At 37.1% G+C, this 22,588-nt stretch overlaps 2 protein-coding genes across 2 annotated transcripts in view; both read left to right on the top strand.

Moving 5' to 3' along the window:
• The first annotated feature begins 2,781 nt into the window (after positions 1-2,781).
• LOC117316659 (X-ray repair cross-complementing protein 5-like) lies at positions 2,782-14,190 on the top strand. The gene is made up of 3 exons (XM_033871361.1): positions 2,782-2,840; positions 11,521-11,658; positions 14,038-14,190. The coding sequence occupies exons 2-3, from the start codon at positions 11,572-11,574 to the stop codon at positions 14,173-14,175; spliced, it is 225 nt and encodes a 74-aa protein (XP_033727252.1). The 5' UTR covers positions 2,782-2,840; positions 11,521-11,571; the 3' UTR covers positions 14,176-14,190.
• Positions 14,191-14,343: 153 nt separating this feature from the next.
• LOC117316966 (X-ray repair cross-complementing protein 5-like) overlaps positions 14,344-22,588 on the top strand; it is a 46,259-nt gene continuing 38,014 nt past the window's right edge. The window contains exons 1-3 of the mRNA XM_033871745.1: positions 14,344-14,358; positions 16,194-16,256; positions 19,912-20,049. Of these exons, the coding sequence (XP_033727636.1) occupies positions 14,344-14,358; positions 16,194-16,256; positions 19,912-20,049 (216 nt within the window). The remainder of the gene's footprint in view (positions 14,359-16,193; positions 16,257-19,911; positions 20,050-22,588) is intronic.

Genomic DNA, 22,588 nt, shown 5'->3' with positions numbered 1-22,588 from the left:
GTTTAAAAAATTAATGGTTTTTGTGTCAACATTTGAATCCTGGCACTTTGGGATCACTTTGTCCCCTTGTCATCAGTCACCCTTTTCTAGATTCCCTTAACATTTACCACATCTAAATGTAACGTAATGTGTGGCTGTGTTACAATGAATTACAGATCGAGTTAGAACACCATGTCACTATACCGTATTCAGCTCGACTTTCAAAGCTTAGGTTGTCACCCTGGCTCAGCCTGGCTGATAATAGGACGTTAAACAAAAATAAAACAATAAAACAAAGCCTGTGAAACAGTTATGAATAATTCATGAATAGTTCATAATCACATACTGATTAACAATCATGAATGTTAATGAATTTGTAAATTATTCATAACAGTTCATGAGAGGTGTTTGATGAATATTCATGAACATTCATAAACTCATGAATACCATCTTGCAGAGGAGGTGTCAGTTCGATGCTGGCGTTGGTTCCTAATATCAGCTTTTGGTGCAAGTGTTGAAAGGTATCTGATTTAGGCCAGGGTCGAAGGGTCTGAATTTTCTGGAGGTTTTATGAGGGATGACTGCTGAGAGCGGAAAATGGCAGAAAAATCGGTCGCTATAGAAAATAAACGAACAACCGCCATTCCAAAATCACCGGTCGTTCGTCACATTAGACAGGTGGTCGCTATACAGAGAGTCATTATATTGTACAATCTCGAGGGGAATCTGGAAATTGGTCGTTATAAACAGGCAGTCATTATAGAAAGGTGGTCGTTATAAACAGGTAGACATTATAGACAGGTGGTCGTTATAAACAGGTAGTCATTATAGACAGGTGATCGTTAAAGACATGTGGTCGTTATAGACAGGTTGTCATTATAGACAGGTGGTCATTAGAGCAGGTTTGACTGTAAATACTTGCCTGATTGATCAACTCCCAGGGGGCCAAAAAGAGTCAATAATATTTCAGAACTCCGGTGACGGTTAAGAACCATGGCCCTCTTGTTTTAGATGTCACCATTAATTTAAAGGTGATAGTTTTCAGATATCTTACTAAATGCCTCCTTCAGTATTTCCAGTACTTCAGTACTTTTTTTGCTACCACTTTATTGCCACATGAAATTGCATCTTCATAATTATATGGCTTATTCAGAAAACATCATGCATTTCATATATATGGTGACCAAGAAATTTTCAAAATGACACCCTTTCAATTAAGTTAGTGCAAGTGACACATCTGTTTCTATGGAATTCTAGTTTTGTTCCTACATTTTGCCCCAAAGGCTCAAAATAGCCTGATGTTCCTACTGGATACACCATTACTAGGTCAAGTTTATCTATAGGTACCATTACTAAGTCAAGTTTATCTATAGGTACCATTACTAAATTAAGTGTATAAAGTTTATCTATAGGTACCATTACTAAGTTAAGTGTATAAAGTTTATCTATAGGTACCATTGCTAAGTTAAGTGTATAAAGTTTATCTATAGGTACCATTACTAGGTTAAGTTTATCTATAGGTACCATTACTAGGTTAAGTGTATAAAGTTTATCTATAGGTACCATTACTAAGTCAAGTTTATCTATAGGTACCATTACTAGGTTAAGTTTATCTATAGGTACCATTACTAAGTTAAGTGTATGAAGTTTATCTATAGGTACCATTACTAAGTTATTATTAGATTTATCTATAGGTACCATTACTAAGTTATTATTAGATTTATCTATAGGTACCATTACTAAATTATTATTAGATTTATCTATAGGTACCATTACTAAGTTATTATTAGATTTATCTATAGGTACCATTACTAAGTTATTATTAGATTTATCTATAGGTACCATTACTAAGTTATTATTAGATTTATCTATAGGTAGCATTACTAAGTTAAGTGTATAAAGTTTATCTATAGGTACCATTACTAAGTCAAGTTTATCTATAGGTACCATTACTAAGTTATTATTAGATTTATCTATAGGTACCATTACTAAGTTATTATTAGATTTATCTATAGGTACCATTACTAAGTTATTATTAGATTTATCTATAGGTACCATTACTAAGTCAAGTTTATCTATAGGTACCATTACTAAATTAAGTGTATAAAGTTTATCTATAGGTACCATTACTAAGTTAAGTGTATAAAGTTTATCTATAGGTACCATTGCTAAGTTAAGTGTATAAAGTTTATCTATAGGTACCATTACTAGGTTAAGTTTATCTATAGGTACCATTACTAGGTTAAGTGTATAAAGTTTATCTATAGGTACCATTACTAAGTCAAGTTTATCTATAGGTACCATTACTAGGTTAAGTTTATCTATAGGTACCATTACTAAGTTAAGTGTATGAAGTTTATCTATAGGTACCATTACTAAGTTATTATTAGATTTATCTATAGGTACCATTACTAAGTTATTATTAGATTTATCTATAGGTACCATTACTAAATTATTATTAGATTTATCTATAGGTACCATTACTAAGTTATTATTAGATTTATCTATAGGTACCATTACTAAGTTATTATTAGATTTATCTATAGGTACCATTACTAAGTTATTATTAGATTTATCTATAGGTAGCATTACTAAGTTAAGTGTATAAAGTTTATCTATAGGTACCATTACTAAGTCAAGTTTATCTATAGGTACCATTACTAAGTTATTATTAGATTTATCTATAGGTACCATTACTAAGTTATTATTAGATTTATCTATAGGTACCATTACTAAGTTATTATTAGATTTATCTATAGGTACCATTACTAAGTGTATATTTCTTGGTTTATTCCTAGGTAAAGAGACACCATTATTTGGGTGATGGATCATCATGTGTGGTCGCAGACAAAGGCGACGAGGTACGTAACATTGAGTGTGTTTGATGAATGTTAACAGTCATAGCATTTTAATATTGAACTGTGAATATCGGGGTTTGATATATATTTTGTCTCATAACCTGAGTTGAAGCTATAACAGTTACTTTAATTTGGCTGCAGGGCAAGTGATATTTTCTATGAACTTTCCTCATATGGTAACTGATGGTAAAGTGAAATTTTCTATGAACTTGCCCTATGGGAAATGGAAATTTTCTATGAACTTGCCCTACTGGAAAGTGAAATTTTCTATGAACTTGCCCTACTGGAAAGTGAAATTTTCTATGAACTTGCCCTATGGGAAATGGAAATTTTCTATGAACTTGCCCTACTGGAAAGTGATATTTTCTATGAACTTCCCCTATGGGAAATGGAAATTTTCTATGAACTTGCCCTACTGGAAAGTGATATTTTCTATGAACTTGACTGACGAGAAAGTAATATTTAGATAATGCATTGCCACAAAAATGTCAAACAAATTATTGTACATGGAAGTAACTACAGACACCTTGTACTCTGATGTACTGTTAACTACGGACCCCTTGTAATCTGATGTACTGTTAACTACTGACACCTTGTAATCTGATGTACTGTTAACTACTGACACCTTGTAGTCTGATGTACTGTTAACTACGGATACCTTGTAATCTGATGTACACAGTTAACGACGAACACCTTGTAATCTGATGTACTGTTAACTACGGACACCTTGTACTCTGATGTACTGTTAACTACGGACACCTTGTACTCTGATGTACTGTTAACTACGGACACCTGTAATCTGATGTACACAGTTAACGACGAACACCTTGTAATCTGATGTACTGTTAACTACGGACACCTTGTAATCTGATGTACTGTTAACTACGGACACCTTGTAATCTGATACACTGTTAACTACGGACACCTTGTAGTCTGATGTACTGTTAACTACTGACACCTTGTAATCTGATGTACTGTTAACTACGGACACCTTGTAATCTGATACACTGTTAACTACGGACACCTTGTAGTCTGATGTACTGTTAACTACGGACACCTTGTAATCTCATGTACTGTTAACTACGGACACCTTGTAATCTGATGTACTGTTAACTACTGACACCTTGTAATCTGATGTACTGTTAACTACGGAACCCTTGTAATCTGATGTACTGTTAACTACGGACACCTTGTAATCTGATGTACTCTTAACTACGGACACCTGTAATCTGATGTACTGTTAACTACGGACACCTTGTAATCTGATGTACTGTTAACTACAGACCCCTTGTAATCTGATGTACTCTTAACTACTAACCCCTTGTAATCTGATGTACTGTTAACGACGGACACCTTGTAATCTGATGTACTGTTAACTACGGACCCCTTGTAATCTGATGTACTGTTAACTACTAACCCCTTGTAATCTGTTGTACTGTTAACTACGGACACCTTGTAATCTGATGTACTGTTAACTACTGACACTTGTGATCCGATGTACTGTTAACTACTGACACCTTGTAATCTGATGTACTGTTAACTACAGACACCTTGTAGTCTGATGTACTGTTAACTACGGACCCCTTGTAATCTGATGTACTGTTAACTACTGACACCTTGTAATCTGATGTACTGTTAACTACGGACACCTGTAATCTGATGTATTGTTAACTACGGACCCCTTGTAGTCTGATGTACTGTTAACTACTGACACCTTGTAGTCTGATGTACTGTTAACTACGGACACCTTGTAATCTGATGTACTGTTAACTACAGACACCTTGTAGTCTGATGTACTGTTAACTACGGACACCTTGTACTCTGATGTACTGTTAACTACAGACACCTTGTAATCTGATGTACACAGTTAACTACGGACACCTTGTAATCTGATGTACTGTTAACTACGGACACCTTGTAATCTGATGTACTGTTAACTACAGACACCTTGTAGTCTGATGTACTGTTAACTACGGACACCTTGTAATCTGATGTACTGTTAACTACTGACACCTTGTAATCTGATGTACTGTTAACTACTGACCCCTTGTAATCTGATGTACTGTTAACTACGGACACCTTGTAGTCTGATGTACTGTTAACTACTGACACCTTGTAATCTGATGTACTGTTAACTACGGACCCCTTGTAATCTGATGTACTCTTAACTACGGACCCCTTGTAATCTGATGTACTGTTAACTACAGACACCTTGTAATCTGATGTACTGTTAACTACGGACCCCTTGTAATCTGATGTACTGTTAACTACGGACACCTGTAATCTGATGTACTGTTAAATACGGACACCTTGTAATCTGATGTACTCTTAACTACGGAACCCTTGTAATCTGATGTACTGTTAACTACTGACACCTTGTAATCTGATGTACTGTTAACTACGGACACCTGTAATCTGATGTACTGTTAACTACGGACACCTGTAATCTGATGTACTGTTAAATACGGACACCTTGTAATCTGATGTACTGTTAACTACGGACACCTTGTAGTCTGATGTACTGTTAACTACGGACACCTTGTAATCTGATGTACTGTTAACTACTGACCCCTTGTAATCTGATGTACTGTTAACTACGGACCCCTTGTAGTCTGATGTACTGTTAACTACAGACACCTTGTAGTCTGATGTACTGTTAACTACGGACACCTTGTAATCTGTTGTACTGTTAACTACGGACACCTGTAATCTAATGTACTGTTAAATACGGACACCTTGTAATCTGATGTACTGTTAACTACGGACACCTTGTAATCTGATGTACTCTTAACTACGGAACCCTTGTAATCTGATGTACTGTTAACTACAGATGCCTTGTAATCTGATGTACTGTTAACGACGGACACCTTGTAATCTGATGTACTGTTAACGATGGACACCTTGTAATCTGTTGTACTGTTAACTACAGACCCCTTGTACTCTGATGTACTGTTAACTACGGACACCTTGTAATCTGATGTACTGTTAACTGCAGAAGCCTTGTAATCTGATGTACTGTTAACTACGGACGCCTTGTAATCTGATGTACTGTTAACTACGGACCCCTTGTAATCTGATGTACTGTTAACTACGAACACCTTGTAATCTGATGTACTGTTAACTACGGACCCCTTGTAATCTGATGTACTGTTAACTGCAGAAGCCTTGTAATCTGATGTACTGTTAACTACGGACGCCTTGTAATCTGATGTACTGTTAACTACGGACCCCTTGTAATCTGATGTACTGTTAACTACGGACCCCTTGTAGTCTGATGTACTGTTAACTACGGACACCTTGTAATCTGATGTACTGTTAACTACGGACCCCTTGTAATCTGATGTACTGTTAACTACGGACCCCTTGTAGTCTGATGTACTGTTAACTACGGACACCTTGTAGTCTGATGTACTGTTAACTACTGACACCTTGTAATCTGATGTACTGTTAACTACGGACCCCTTGTAATCTGATGTACTCTTAACTACGGACCCCTTGTAATCTGATGTACTGTTAACTACAGACACCTTGTAATCTGATGTACTGTTAACTACGGACCCCTTGTAATCTGATGTACTGTTAACTACGGACCCCTTGTTATCTGATGTACTCTTAACTACGGACACCTTGTAATCTGATGTACTGTTAACTACGGACACCTTGTAATCTGATGTATTGTTAACTACGGACCCCTTGTAATCTGATGTATTGTTAACTACGGATACCTTGTAATCTGATGTACTGTTAACTACGAACACCTTGTAGTCTGATGTACTGTTAACTACGGACCCCTTGTAATCTGATGTACTGTTAACTACGGACACCTTGTAATCTGATGTACTGTTACATGTAATGATGGACCCCTTGTAATCTGATGTACTGTTAACTACGGACACCTTGTAATCTGATGTACTGTTAACTACAGACACCTTATAATCTGATGTACTGTTAACTACGGACACCTTGTAATCTGATGTACTGTTAACTACGGACCCCTTGTAATCTGATGTACTGTTAACTACAGACGCCTTGTGATCTGATGTACTGTTAACTACGGACACCATGTAATCTGATGTACTGTTAACGATGGACACCTTGTAATCTGATGTACTGTTAACTACTGACACCTTGTAATCTGATGTACCGTTAACTACTGACACCTGGTAATCTGATGTACTGTTAACTACTGACACCTTGTAGTCTGATGTACTGTTAACTACGGACCCCTTGTAATCTGATGTACTGTTAACTACTGACACCTTGTAGTCTGATGTACTGTTAACTACGGACACCTTGTAATCTGATGTACTGTTAACTACAGACACCTTATAATCTGATGTACTGTTAACTACGGACACCTTGTAATCTGATGTACTGTTAACTACGGACCCCTTGTAATCTGATGTACTGTTAACTACAGACGCCTTGTGATCTGATGTACTGTTAACTACGGACACCATGTAATCTGATGTACTGTTAACGATGGACACCTTGTAGTCTGATGTACTGTTAACTACGGACCCCTTGTAATCTGATGTACTGTTAACTACTGACACCTTGTAGTCTGATGTACTGTTAACTACGGACCCCTTGTAATCTGATGTACTGTTAACTACTGACACCTTGTAGTCTGATGTACTGTTAACTACGGACCCCTTGTAATCTGATGTACTGTTAACTACGGACACCTTGTAATCTGATGTACTGTTACATGTAATGATGGACCCCTTGTAATCTGATGTACTGTTAACTACGGACACCTTGTAATCTGATGTACTGTTAACTACAGACACCTTGTAATCTGATGTACTGTTAATGATGGACGCCTTGTAATCTGATGTACTATTAACTACTGACACCTTGTAATCTGATGTACTGTTAACGACGGACACCTTGTAATCTGATGTACTGTTAATGACGGACACCTTGTAATCTGATGTACTGTTAACTACTGACACCTTGTAATCTGTTGTACTGTTAACTACGGACACCTTGTAATCTGATGTACTGTTAACTACGGACACCTTGTAATCTGATGTACTGTTAACTACTGACACCTTGTAATCTGATGTACTGTTAACTACGGACACCTGTAATCTGATGTACACAGTTAACGACGAACACCTTGTAGTCTGATGTACTGTTAACTACTGACACCTTGTAATCTGATACACTGTTAACTACTGACACCTGTAATCTGATGTATTGTTAACGACGAACACCTTGTCATCTGATGTACTGTTAACTACTGACACCTTGTAATCTGATGTACTGTTAACTACGGACACCTTGTAATCTGATGTACACAGTTAACGACGAACACCTTGTAATCTGATGTACTGTTAACTACTGACACCTTGTAATCTTATGTACTGTTAACTACGGACATCTTGTAGTCTGATACACTGTTAACGAGGGACATCTTGTAGTCTGATGTACTGTTAACTACTGACACCTTGTAATCTGATGTACTGTTAACGAGGGACATCTTGTAGTCTGATGTACTGTTAACTACTGACACCTTGTAATCTGATGTACTGTTAACTACTGACACCTTGTAATCTGATGTACTGTTAACTACGGACACCTTGTAATCTGATGTACACAGTTAACGACGAACACCTTGTAATCTGATGTACTGTTAACTACGGACACCTTGTAATCTGATGTACTGTTAACTACGGACACCTTGTAATCTGATGTACACAGTTAACGACGAACACCTTGTAATCTGATGTACTGTTAACTACTGACACCTTGTAATCTGATGTACTGTTAACTACGGACACCTTGTAATCTGATGTACACAGTTAACGACGAACACCTTGTAGTCTGATGTACTGTTAACTACTGACACCTTGTAATCTGATGTACTGTTAACTACTGACACCTTGTAATCTGATGTACTGTTAACTACGGACACCTTGTAATCTGATGTACTGTTAACTACGGACACCTGTAATCTGATGTACACAGTTAACGACGAACACCTTGTAATCTGATGTACTGTTAACTACGGACACCTTGTAATCTGATGTACTGTTAACTACGGACACCTTGTAATCTGATGTACTGTTAACTACTGACACCTTGTAATCTGATGTACTGTTAACTACGGACACCTGGTAATCTGATGTACTGTTAACTACGGACACCTGTAATCTGATGTACTGTTAACTACGGACACCTTGTAATCTGATGTACTGTTACATGTAATGATGGACCCCTTGTAATCTGATGTACTGTTAACTACAGACACCTTGTAATCTGATGTACTGTTAACTACGGACACCTGTAATCTGATGTACACAGTTAACGACGAACACCTTGTAATCTGATGTACTGTTAACTACGGACACCTTGTAATCTGATGTACTGTTAACTACGGACACCTTGTAACCTGATGTACACAGTTAACGACGAACACTTTGTAATATGATGTACTGTTAACTACTGACACCTTGTAATCTGATGTACTGTTAACTACGGACACCTTGTAATCTGATGTACACAGTTAACGACGAACACCTTGTAGTCTGATGTACTGTTAACTACTGACACCTTGTAATCTGATGTACTGTTAACTACTGACACCTTGTAATCTGATGTACTGTTAACTACGGACACCTTGTAATCTGATGTACTGTTAACTACGGCCACCTGTAATCTGATGTACACAGTTAACGACGAACACCTTGTAATCTGATGTACTGTTAACTACGGACACCTTGTAATCTGATGTACTGTTAACTACGGACACCTTGTAATCTGATGTACTGTTACATGTAATGATGGACCCCTTGTAATCTGATGTACTGTTAACTACGGACACCTTGTAATCTGATGTACTGTTAACTACGGACACCTGTAATCTGATGTACACAGTTAACGACGAACACCTTGTAATCTGATGTACTGTTAACTACGGACACCTTGTAATCTGATGTACTGTTAACTACTGACACTTTGTAATCTGATGTACACAGTTAACGACGAACACCTTGTAATCTGATGTACTGTTAACTACGGATACCTTGTAATCTGATGTACTGTTAACTACTGACACCTTGTAGTCTGATGTACTGTTAACTACGGATACCTTGTAATCTGATGTACTGTTAACTACGGACACCTTGTAATCTGATGTACTGTTAACTACGGACCCCTTGTAATCTGATGTACTGTTAACTACTGACACCTTGTAATCTGATGTACTGTTAACTGCTGACATCTTGTATTCTGATGTACTGTTAACTACAGACCCCTTGTAATCTGATGTACTGTTAACTACTGACATCTTGTATTCTGATGTACTGTTAACTACGGACACCTTGTAGTCTGTTGTACTGTTAACTACTGACATCTTGTATTCTGATGTACTGTTAACTACGGACCCCTTGTAATCTGATGTACTGTTAACTACTGACATCTTGTATTCTGATGTACTGTTAACTACGGACCCCCTGTAGTCTGATGTACTGTTAACTACTGACACCTTGTAATCTGATGTACTGTTAACTACTGACATCTTGTAGTCTGATGTACTGTTAACGAGGGACACCTTGTAATCTGATGTACTGTTAACTACAGACACCTTGTAATCTGATACACTATTAACTACGGACACCTTGTAATCTGATGTACTGTTAACGAGGGACATCTTGTAATCTGATGTACTGTTAACTACTGACACCTTGTAGTCTGATGTACTGTTAACTACGGATACCTTGTAATCTGATGTACTGTTAACTACAGACACCTTGTAATCTGATGTACTGTTAACTACGGACACCTTGTAATCTGATGTACTGTTAACTACGGACACCTTGTAATCTGATGTACTGTTAACTACGGACACCTTGTAGTCTGATGTACTGTTAACTACGGATACCTTGTAATCTGATGTACTGTTAACTACGGACCCCTTGTAATCTGATGTACTGTTAACTACGGACACCTTGTAATCTGATGTACTGTTAACTACGGATACCTTGTAATCTGATGTACTGTTAACTACGGACACCTTGTACTCTGATGTACTGTTAACTACAGACACCTTGTAGTCTGATGTACTGTTAACTACGGACACCTTGTAATCTGATGTACTGTTAACTACTGACACCTTGTAGTCTGATGTACTGTTAACTACGGACACCTGTAATCTGATGTACTGTTAACTACGGACCCCTTGTAATCTGATGTACTGTTAACTACAGACACCTTGTAATCTGATGTACTGTTAACTACGGATACCTTGTAATCTGATGTACTGTTAACTACTGACACCTTGTAATCTGATGTACTGTTAACTACGGACATCTTGTAAACTGATGTACTGTTAACTACGGACACCTTGTACTCTGATGTACTGTTAACGAGGGACACCTTGTAATCTGATGTACTGTTAACTACGGACACCTTGTAATCTGATGTACTGTTAACTACGGACACCTTGTAATCTGATGTACTGTTAACTACTGACCCCTTGTAATCTGATGTACTGGAGGATAGCGGATAATTATGAAACTAATGACAAAATGGATGAATGCAAACAAGCAAATTGTTATTTTCCAGGGAGGGCCCTTCAAAATATTTTGCCCTGCAAATAAAACATTGTTGATATATGGATCGTCATCAGTTTGTCTATAAGTGAACTTCACTTGATACAATATTTCCATCACAGGCTGCAGCAGTGGCGCTGTCCTCCCTAATACAGGCGCTGTACGAGACAAACATGGTTGCCATAGTGAGGAGGGTGTACAGTGCAGCATCCGGACCTAAGTTGGGATGTCTCATACCACACATCAAAGCTGACTATGAGGTACGTATACTACCACACATCAAAGCTGACTATGAGGTGTGTATACTACCACATGTCAAAGCTGACTATATGAGGTGCGTATACTTGTAAAAACAAAGATGGCTGACAAGTTTAGCATTAGTGACTTTTTACACTCTTATTGAATGCCGCAGATTTGTCCAGGTACCAAGTGTCGCCTTTTGTCCTTCAATCTATTTTTCCATCACATGTTTGGTCAAAGAATTTTTCCACAGGTTTCATGCACTCAGTAATGTGATGCTAATATTTTGCATGAAGGTCTTTACAGGTAAAACATCTACGCTGTCTAGTGATGTTTTAAACAAAGAGTCACATCATTGTACATGTATAATGTGTATTTTGTTTCTTTGCTAATGTTTTTGAAGTCAAAATAGCAGATGTTTGGAACCAGTACACTAATTATGTTAGTTAAAGGAAAGTGCTGGCTGTAAGGCATGATACTAAGTGGCAGATCCCAGAATCATAAAGGGTTTGTTATTTAACTCTAATGGGAGTGTTTTTCCATAATCACATAAATATCCAGGTGAACAATACAAGCCCTCTAGGCCTCTTGTTTATTTTTTCATAAAGATTATGTAGAACTTAATAAGTATTAATTATTTTATCAGAGAAGTGGCAGCTCCAATTCTAAACCAGCTTTAAATTCTTCATTTCTTCTTCAGCTAAAAACACTCCTATGCATTTAATGATATGCCATGGAGGCGTTGCTGGTAGGGTTATATATTGCTTGCCTGTGTGATTTTAATTAACTATTTGGTAATGTACATTGTTGATTAAGAGCTTAGCTTTTCAAAGTTGGTATATATTAAATCCATACTATGTGCTTTAAGTGATTAGACAACTGTTGTTGAACTGGTTTTGGAATTTAAGCTGTAACACAGCTGTATCCCTTTTGGTGGTCTTTGTCTAAGGATCCGATGTGATCCAAACCTTCTACCATATTCTGGCTGCCATTTTGTTTTCTAACGGCAATTATAAATTTAGACTTACCTTGATTTCTGGAATTCTTTATTAGAGATTAATTCAAAAGGAACCATTGAACAACCACTAGCTTTCATGTTGATTGACAGTTAATTAACTGTGTCTAACTTAGATGTATCTTAACTGCAAGTACATGGTTTTGTGATGAGACAATAACGTGGTTTTGTGATGAGACAATAACGTGGTTTTGTGATGAGACAATAACGTGTCTTTGTGATGAGACAATAACGTGGCTTTGTGATGAGACAATAACGTGGTTTTGTGATGAGACAATAACGTGTCTTTGTGATGAGACAATAACGTGGTTTTGTGATGAGACAATTACGTGTCTTTGTGATGAGACAATTACGTGTCTTTGTGATGAGACAATAACGTGGTTTTGTGATGAGACAATTACGTGTCTTTGTGATGAGACAATTACGTGTCTTTGTGATGAGACAATTACGTGTCTTTGTGATGAGACAATAACGTGGTTTTGTGATGAGACAATTACGTGTCTTTGTGATGAGACAATTACGTGTCTTTGTGATGAGACAATAACGTGGTTTTGTGATGAGACAATTACGTGTCTTTGTGATGAGACAATTACGTGTCTTTGTGATGAGACAATTACGTGTCTTTGTGATGAGACAATAACGTGGTTTTGTGATGAGACAATTACGTGTCTTTGTGATGAGACAATTACGTGTCTTTGTGATGAGACAATAACGTGGTTTTGTGATGAGACAATTACGTGTCTTTGTGATGAGACAATTACGTGTCTTTGTGATGAGACAATTACGTGTCTTTGTGATGAGACAATAACGTGGTTTTGTGATGAGACAATTACGTGTCTTTGTGATGAGACAATTACGTGTCTTTGTGATGAGACAATAACGTGGTTTTGTGATGAGACAATTACGTGTCTTTGTGATGAGACAATAACGTGGTTTTGTGATGAGACAATAACGTGGTTGTGTGATGAGACAATAACGTGGCTTTGTGATGAGACAATAACGTGGTTTTGTGATGAGACAATAACGTGGTTGTGTGATGAGACAATAACGTGGCTTTGTGATGAGACAATAACGTGGTTTTGTGATGAGACAATAACGTGGTTTTGTGATGAGACAATAACGTGGTTTTGTGATGAGACAATAACGTGGTTTTGTGATGAGACAATTACGTGGTTTTGTGATGAGACAATTACATGGTTTTGTGATGAGACAATTACGTGGCTTTGTGATGAGACAATAACGTGGCTTTGTGATGAGACTAAAATGTGACTTTTTGAATGAATCCAATATGAATAATACAATTTTTGAAATTAGCTGGTCTGAATTGTAATTTTTGCTTTGTCAGAACATCAATCATTTCATTCTGTACAACTGTGTTTTTCAGTGTTTGCTCTATGTTGAGTTGCCGTTTATGGAAGACGTACGACAGTTCACATTTGGTAGCTTACCTATTACCAAAGAAAATCTGTCAACAGCAAATAACAAATTTGCTCCATCTGGTAAGAAAACACGGTGGTTTTAGATTAAAGATGAGTATAATTATAACCCTCTACAGTTGTTACAAGTAAACTTCCGTTATACAAAGTCTTCTCGCATTGGCACCTTTTTCATGCTGTGTGAGACATGTAATTATACCCCCACTTTATTAGTTAACAGTATAGCAATCACTTTGTCTACCAACTTTATTCAAATGAATGACCTCTATGTACGTTCAAAGTCCCAGAGAACAAATATCAAATATTTAAACAGCTTCTTCTCATATCAAGGGGCACTGGGTCATGACATTTGGCCATAGGCCAGTAGCTTGCTGGGTCAGGACATTTGGCCAGTAGCTTGCTGGGTCAGGACATTTGGCCAGTAGTATGCTGGGTCATGACATTGGGCCAGTAGTGTGATGGGTCATGACATTGGGCCAGTAGTGTGATGGGTTATGACATTGGGCCAGTAGTGTGATGGGTCATGACATTGGGCCAGTAGTGTGATGGGTTATGACATTGGGCCAGTAGTGTGATGGGTTATGACATTGGACCAGTAGTGTGATGGGTCATGACATTGGGCCAGTAGTGTGATGGGTTATGACATTGGACCAGTAGTGTGATGGGTCATGACATTGGGCCAGTAGTGTGATGGGTAGACTTGGCCAGAGTGTGATGGTAGACATTGGCCAAAAGGTTATAATTATATGGCTTATTCAGAAAACAGAAAACATCATGCATTTCATATATATGGTGACCATGAAATTTTCAACATGACATCCTTTCACTTAAGTTAGTGCAAGCGACACATCTGTTTCTATGGAATTCTAGTTTTGTTCCTACATTTTGCCCCAAAGGCTCAAAATAGCCTGATGTTCCTACTGGGTACACCATTACTAGGTTAAGTTTATCTATAGGTACCATTACTATAGTTATTATTAGATTTATCTATAGGTACCATTACTAAGTTAAGTGTATAAAGTTTATCTATAGGTACCATTACTAAGTTAAGTGTATAAAGTTTATCTATAGGTACCATTACTAAGTTAAGTGTATAAAGTTTATCTATAGGTACCATTACTAGGTTAAGTGTATAAAGTTTATCTATAGGACTATTACTAAGTTAAGTGTATAAAGTTTATCTATAGGTACCATTACTAGGTTAAGTTTATCTATAGGTACCATTACTAGGTTAAGTTTATCTATAGGTACCATTACTAGGTTAAGTGTATAAAGTTTATCTATAGGTACCATTACTAGGTTAAGTTTATCTATAGGTACCATTACTAGGTTAAGTGTATAAAGTTTATCTATAGGTACCATTACTAAGTTAAGTTTATAAAGTTTATCTATAGGTACCATTACTAGGTTAAGTTTATCTATAGGTACCATTACTAAGTTAAGTGTATAAAGTTTATCTATAGGTACCATTGCTAAGTTAAGTGTATAAAGTTTATCTATAGGTACCATTACTAGGTTAAGTTTATCTATAGGTACCATTACTAGGTTAAGTTTATCTATAGGTACCATTACTAAGTTAAGTGTATAAAGTTTATCTATAGGTACCATTACTAGGTTAAGTTTATCTATAGGTACCATTACTAGGTTAAGTTTATCTATAGGTACCATTACTAAGTTAAGTGTATAAAGTTTATCTATAGGTACCATTGCTAAGTTAAGTGTATAAAGTTTATCTATAGGTACCATTACTAGGTTAAGTTTATCTATAGGTACCATTACTAGGTTAAGTGTATAAAGTTTATCTATAGGTACCATTACTAAGTTATTATTAGATTTATCTATAGGTACCATTACTAAGTTAAGTGTATAAAGTTTATCTATAGGTACCATTACTAGGTTAAGTGTATAAAGTTTATCTATAGGTACCATTACTAAGTTATTATTAGATTTATCTATAGGTACCATTACTAAGTTATTATTAGATTTATCTATAGGTACCATTACTAAGTTAAGTGTATAAAGTTTATCTATACCATTACTAAGGTATTATTAGATTTATCTATAGGTACCATTACTAAGTGTATATTTCTTGGTTTATTCCTAGGTAAAGAGACACCATTATTTGGGTGATGGATCATCATGTGTGGTCGCAGACAAAGGCGATGAGGTACGTAACATTGGGTGTGTTTGATGAATGTTAACAGTCATAGCATTTTAATATTGAACTGTGAATATCGGGGTTTGATATATAATTGGTCTCATAACCTGAGTTGAAGCTATAACAGTTACTTTAATTTGGCTGCAGGGCAAGTGATATTTTCTATGAACTTTCCTCATGGTAACTGATGGTAAAGTGAAATTTTCTATGAACTTGCCCTACTGGAAAGTGAAATTTTCTATGAACTTGCCCTACTGGAAAGTGATATTTTCTATGAACTTGCCCTACTGGAAAGTGAAATTTTCTATGAACTTGACTGACGAGAAAGTAATATTTAGATAATGCATTGCCACAAAAATGTCAAACAAATTATTGTACATGGAAGTAACTACAGACCCCTTGTAATCTGATGTACTGTTAACTACGGACACCTTGTAATCTGATGTACTGTTAACGACGGACCCCTTGTTATCTGATGTACTGTTAACTACTGACATCTTGTAATCTGATGTACTGTTAACGAGGGACACCCTGTAATCTGATGTACTGTTAACTACGGACACCTTGTAATCTGATGTACTGTTAACTACGGACATCTTGTAATCTGATGTACTGTTAACGACGGACACCCTGTAATCTGATGTACTGTTAACTACGGACATCTTGTGATCTGATGTACTGTTAACTACAGACACCTGTAATCTGATGTACTGTTAACTACGGACACCTTGTAATCTGATGTACTGTTAACTACGGACACCTTGTGATCTGATGTACTGTTAACTACTGACACCTTGTGATCTGATGTACTGTTAACTACGGACACCTTGTAATCTGATGTACTGTTAACTACGGACACCTTGTAGTCTGATGTACTGTTAACTACGGACACCTTGTAATCTGATGTACTGTTAACTACTGACACCTTGTAATCTGATGTACTGTTAACTACGGACACCTTGTAATCTGATGTACTGTTAACTACTGACACCTTGTAATCTGATGTACTGTTAACTACTGACACCTTGTAGTCTGATGTACTGTTAACTACTGACATCTTGTAGTCTGATGTACTGTTAACTACGGACACCTTGTAATCTGATGTACTGTTAACTACGGACACCTTGTAATCTGATGTACTGTTAACTACTGACACCTTGTGATCTGATGTACTGTTAACTACGGACACCTTGTAATCTGATGTACTGTTAACTACAGACACCTTGTAATCTGATGTACTGTTAACTACGGACACCTGGTAATCTGATGTACTGTTAACTACTGACACCTTGTAATCTGATGTACTGTTAACTACTGACACCTTGTGATCTGATGTACTGTTAACGAGGGACATCTTGTATTCTGATGTACTGTTAACTACGGACACCTTGTAGTCTGATGTACTGTTAACTACGGACACCTTGTAATCTGATGTACTGTTAACTACGGACACCTTGTAATCTGATGTACTGTTAACTACGGACACCTTGTAGTCAGATGTACTGTTAACTACGGACACCTTGTAGTCTGATGTACTGTTAACTACGGACACCTTGTAATCTGATGTACTGTTAACTACTGACACCTGTAATCTGATGTACTGTTAACTACGGATACCTTGTAATCTGATGTACTGTTAACTACGGACACCTGTAATCTGATGTACTGTTAACTACGGATACCTTGTAGTCTGATGTACTGTTAACTACAGACACCTTGTAATCTGTTGTACTGTTAACTACGGACACCTTGTAATCTGATGTACTGTTAACTACTGACACCTTGTAATCTGATGTACTGTTAACTACGGATACCTTGTAATCTGATGTACTGTTAACTACTGACACCTGTAATCTGATGTACTGTTAACTACTGACACCTTGTAATCTGATGTACTGTTAACTACTGACACCTGTAATCTGATGTACTGTTAACTACGGACACCTTGTAGTCTGTTGTACTGTTAACTACTGACACCTTGTAATCTGATGTACTGTTAACTACGGACACCTTGTAATCTGATGTACTGTTAACTACGGACACCTTGTAGTCTGATGTACTGTTAACTACGGACATCTTGTAATCTGATGTACTGTTAACTACGGACACCTTGTAATCTGATGTACTGTTAACTACTGACACCTTGTAATCTGATGTACTGTTAACTACGGACACCTTGTAATCTGATGTACTGTTAACTACTGACACCTTGTAGTCTGATGTACTGTTAACTACGGACACCTTGTAATCTGTTGTACTGTTAACTACGGACACCTTGTAATCTGATGTACTGTTAACTACTGACCCCTTGTAATCTGATGTACTGTTAACTACGGACACCTTGTAATCTGATGTACTGTTAACTACTGACACCTTGTAGTCTGTTGTACTGTTAACTACCGACACCTTGTAGTCTGTTGTACTGTTAACTACCGACACCTTGTAATCTGATGTACTGTTAACTACGGACACCTGTAATCTGATGTACTGTTAACTACTGACACCTTGTAATCTGATGTACTGTTAACTACCGACACCTTGTAGTCTGTTGTACTGTTAACTACGGACACCTGTAATCTGATGTACTGTTAACTACTGACCCCTTGTGATCTGATGTACTGTTAACTACGGACACCTTGTAATCTGATGTACTGTTAACTACGGACACCTTGTAGTCTGATGTACTGTTAACTACTGACACCTTGTAATCTGTTGTACTGTTAACTACGGACACCTTGTAATCTGATGTACTGTTAACTACTGACACCTTGTGATCTGATGTACTGTTAACTACGAACACCTTGTAATCTGATGTACTGTTAACTACGGACCCCTTGTAATCTGATGTACTGTTAACTACTGACACCTTGTAGTCTGATGTACTGTTAACTACGGACACCTTGTAATCTGTTGTACACAGTTAACTACGGACACCTTGTAATCTGTTGTACACAGTTAACTACTGACACCTTGTAATCTGTTGTACTGTTAACTACTGACACCTTGTGATCTGATGTACTGTTAACTACGGATACCTTGTAATCTGATGTACTGTTAACTACTGACACCTTGTAATCTGTTGTACTGTTAACTACCGACACCTTGTAGTCTGATGTACTGTTAACTACGGACACCTTGTAATCTGATGTACTGTTAACTACTGACACCTTGTAATCTGATGTACTGTTAACTACTGACGCCTTGTAATCTGATGTACTGTTAAATACGGACACCTTGTAATCTGATGTACTGTTAACTACGGACACCTTGTACTCTGATGTACTGTTAACTACAGACACCTTGTAATCTGATGTACTGTTAACTACTGACACCTTGTAATCTGATGTACTGTTAACTACGGACGCCTTGTACTCTGATGTACTGTTAACTACAGACCCCTTGTAGTCTGATGTACTGTTAACTACTGACACCTTGTAATCTGATGTTCTGTTAACGACGGACCCCTTGTAATCTGATGTACTGGAGGATAGCGGATAATTATGAAACTTAATGACAAAATGGATGAATGCAAAAAAGCAAATTGTTATTTTCCAGGGAGGGCCCTTCAAAATATTTTGCCCTGCAAATAAAACATTGTTGATATATGGATCGTCATCAGTTTGTCTATAAGTGAACTTCACTTGATACAATATTTCCATCACAGGCTGCAGCAGTGGCGCTGTCCTCCCTAATACAGGCGCTGTACGAGACAAACATGGTTGCCATAGTGAGGAGGGTGTACAGTGCAGCATCCGGACCTAAGTTGGGATGTCTCATACCACACATCAAAGCTGACTATGAGGTACGTATACTACCACACATCAAAGCTGACTATGAGGTGTGTATACTACCACATGTCAAAGCTGACTATATGAGGTGCGTATACTTGTAAAAACAAAGATGGCTGACAAGTTTAGCATTAGTGACTTTTTACACTCTTATTGAATGCCGCAGAGTTGTCCAGGTACCAAGTGTCGCCTTTTGTCCTTCAATCTATTTTTCCATCACATGTTTGGTCAAAGAATTTTTCCACAGGTTTCATGCACTCAGTAATGTGATGCTAATATTTTGCATGAGGGTCTTTACAGGTAAAACATCTACGCTGTCTAGTGATGTTTTAAACAAAGAGTCACATCATTGTACATGTATAATGTGTATTTTGTTTCTTTGCTAATGTTTTTGAAGTCAAAATAGCAGATGTTTGGAACCAGTACACTAATTATGTTAGTTAAAGGAAAGTGCTGGCTGTAAGGCATGATACTAAGTGGCAGATCCCAGAATCATAAAGGGTTTGTTATTTAACTCTAATGGGAGTGTTTTTCCATAATCACATAAATATCCAGGTGAACAATACAAGCCCTCTAAGCCTCTTGTTTATTTTTTCATAAAGATTATGTAGAACTTATTAATAAGTATTAATTATTTTATCAGAGAAGTGGCAGCTCCAATTCTAAACCAGCTTTAAATTCTTCATTTCTTCTTCAGCTAAAAACACTCCTATGCATTTAATGATATGCCATGGAGGCGTTGCTGGTAGGGTTATATATTGCTTGCCTGTGTGGTTTTAATTAACTATTTGGTAATGTACATTGTTGATTAAGAGCTTAGCTTTTCAAAGTTGATGGTATATATTAAATCCATACTCTGTGCTTTAAGTGATTAGACAACTGTTGTTGAACTGGTTTTGGAATTTAAGCTGTTACACAGCTGTATCCCTTTTGGTGGTCTTTGTCTAAGGATCCCATGTGATCCAAACCTTCTACCATATTCTGGCTGCCATTTTGTTTTCTAACGGCAATTATAAATTTAGACTTACCTTGATTTCTGGAATTCTTTATTAGAGATTAATTCAAAAGGAACCATTGAACAACCACTAGCTTTCATGTTGATTGACAGTTAATTAACTGTGTCTAACTTAGATGTATCTTAACTGCAAGTACATGGTTTTGTGATGAGACAAGTACATGGTTTTGTGATGAGACAAGTACATGGTTTTGTGATGAGACAAGTACATGGTTTTGTGATGAGACAAGTACATGGTTTTGTGATGAGACAAGTACATGGTTTTGTGATGAGACAATAATGTGGCTTTGTGATGAGACAAGTACATGGTTTTGTGATGAGACAATAATGTGGTTTTGTGATGAGACAAGTACATGGTTTTGTGATGAGACAAGTACATGGTTTTGTGATGAGACAAGTACATGGTTTTGTGATGAGACAATAATGTGGCTTTGTGATGAGACAATAACGTGGCTTTGTGATGAGACAATAACGTGGTTTTGTGATGAGACAATAACGTGGCTTTGTGATGAGACAATAATGTGGCTTTGTGATGAGACAATAACGTGGTTTTGTGATGAGACAATAACGTGGCTTTGTGATGAGACAATAACGTGGCTTTGTGATGAGACAATAATGTGGCTTTGTGATGAGACAATAACGTGGTTTTGTGATGAGACTATAACGTGGCTTTGTGATGAGACAATAACGTGGTTTTGTGATGAGACAATAACGTGGTTTTGTGATGAGACAATAACGTGGCTTTGTGATGAGACTATAACGTGGCTTTGTGATGAGACAATAACGTGGCTTTGTGATGAGACAATAACGTGGCTTTGTGATGAGACAATAACGTGGTTTTGTGATGAGACAATAACGTGGTTTTGTGATGAGACAATAACGTGGTTTTGTGATGAGACAATAATGCGGCTTTGTGATGAGACAATAACGTGGTTTTGTGATGAGACAATAACGTGGTTTTGTGATGAGACAATAACGTGTCTTTGTGATGAGACAATAACGTGGCTTTGTGATGAGACAATTATGTGGCTTTGTGATGGGACAATAACGTGTCTTTGTGATGAGACAATAACGTGGCTTTGTGATGAGACAATAACGTGGCTTTGTGATGAGACAATAACGTGGTTTTGTGATGAGACAATTATGTGGCTTTGTGATGGGACAATAACGTGTCTTTGTGATGAGACAATAACGTGGCTTTGTGATGAGACAATAACGTGGCTTTGTGATGAGACAATAACGTGGTTTTGTGATGAGACAATTACGTGGCTTTGTGATGAGACAATAACGTGGCTTTGTGATGAGACAATAACGTGGCTTTGTGATGAGACAATAACGTGGCTTTGTGATGAGACAATTACGTGTCTTTGTGATGAGACAATAATGTGGCTTTGTGATGAGACAATAACGTGGTTTTGTGATGAGACAATAATGTGGCTTTGTGATGAGACAATAATGTGGCTTTGTGATGAGACAATAACGTGGCTTTGTGATGAGACAATAATGTGGCTTTGTGATGAGACAATAACGTGGCTTTG

The sequence above is a fragment of the Pecten maximus genome, chromosome 18, assembly GCF_902652985.1.
Source record: "Pecten maximus chromosome 18, xPecMax1.1, whole genome shotgun sequence".
NCBI lineage: Eukaryota > Metazoa > Mollusca > Bivalvia > Pectinida > Pectinidae > Pecten > Pecten maximus.
The sequence above is the reverse complement of the archived record's forward strand: the minus strand, read 5'-3'. Positions and strand labels throughout refer to the sequence as shown.

Excerpts from the sequence above, each read along its gene's own strand:
- LOC117316659 (XM_033871361.1), top strand. The coding sequence starts at position 11,572 with ATGGTTGCCATAGTGAGGAGGGTGTACAGTGCAGCATCCGGACCTAAG. Across the intron at positions 11,659-14,037 it reads ACATCAAAGCTGACTATGAG|TGTTTGCTCTATGTTGAGTT; the intron begins GTACGTATACTA and ends TGTGTTTTTCAG.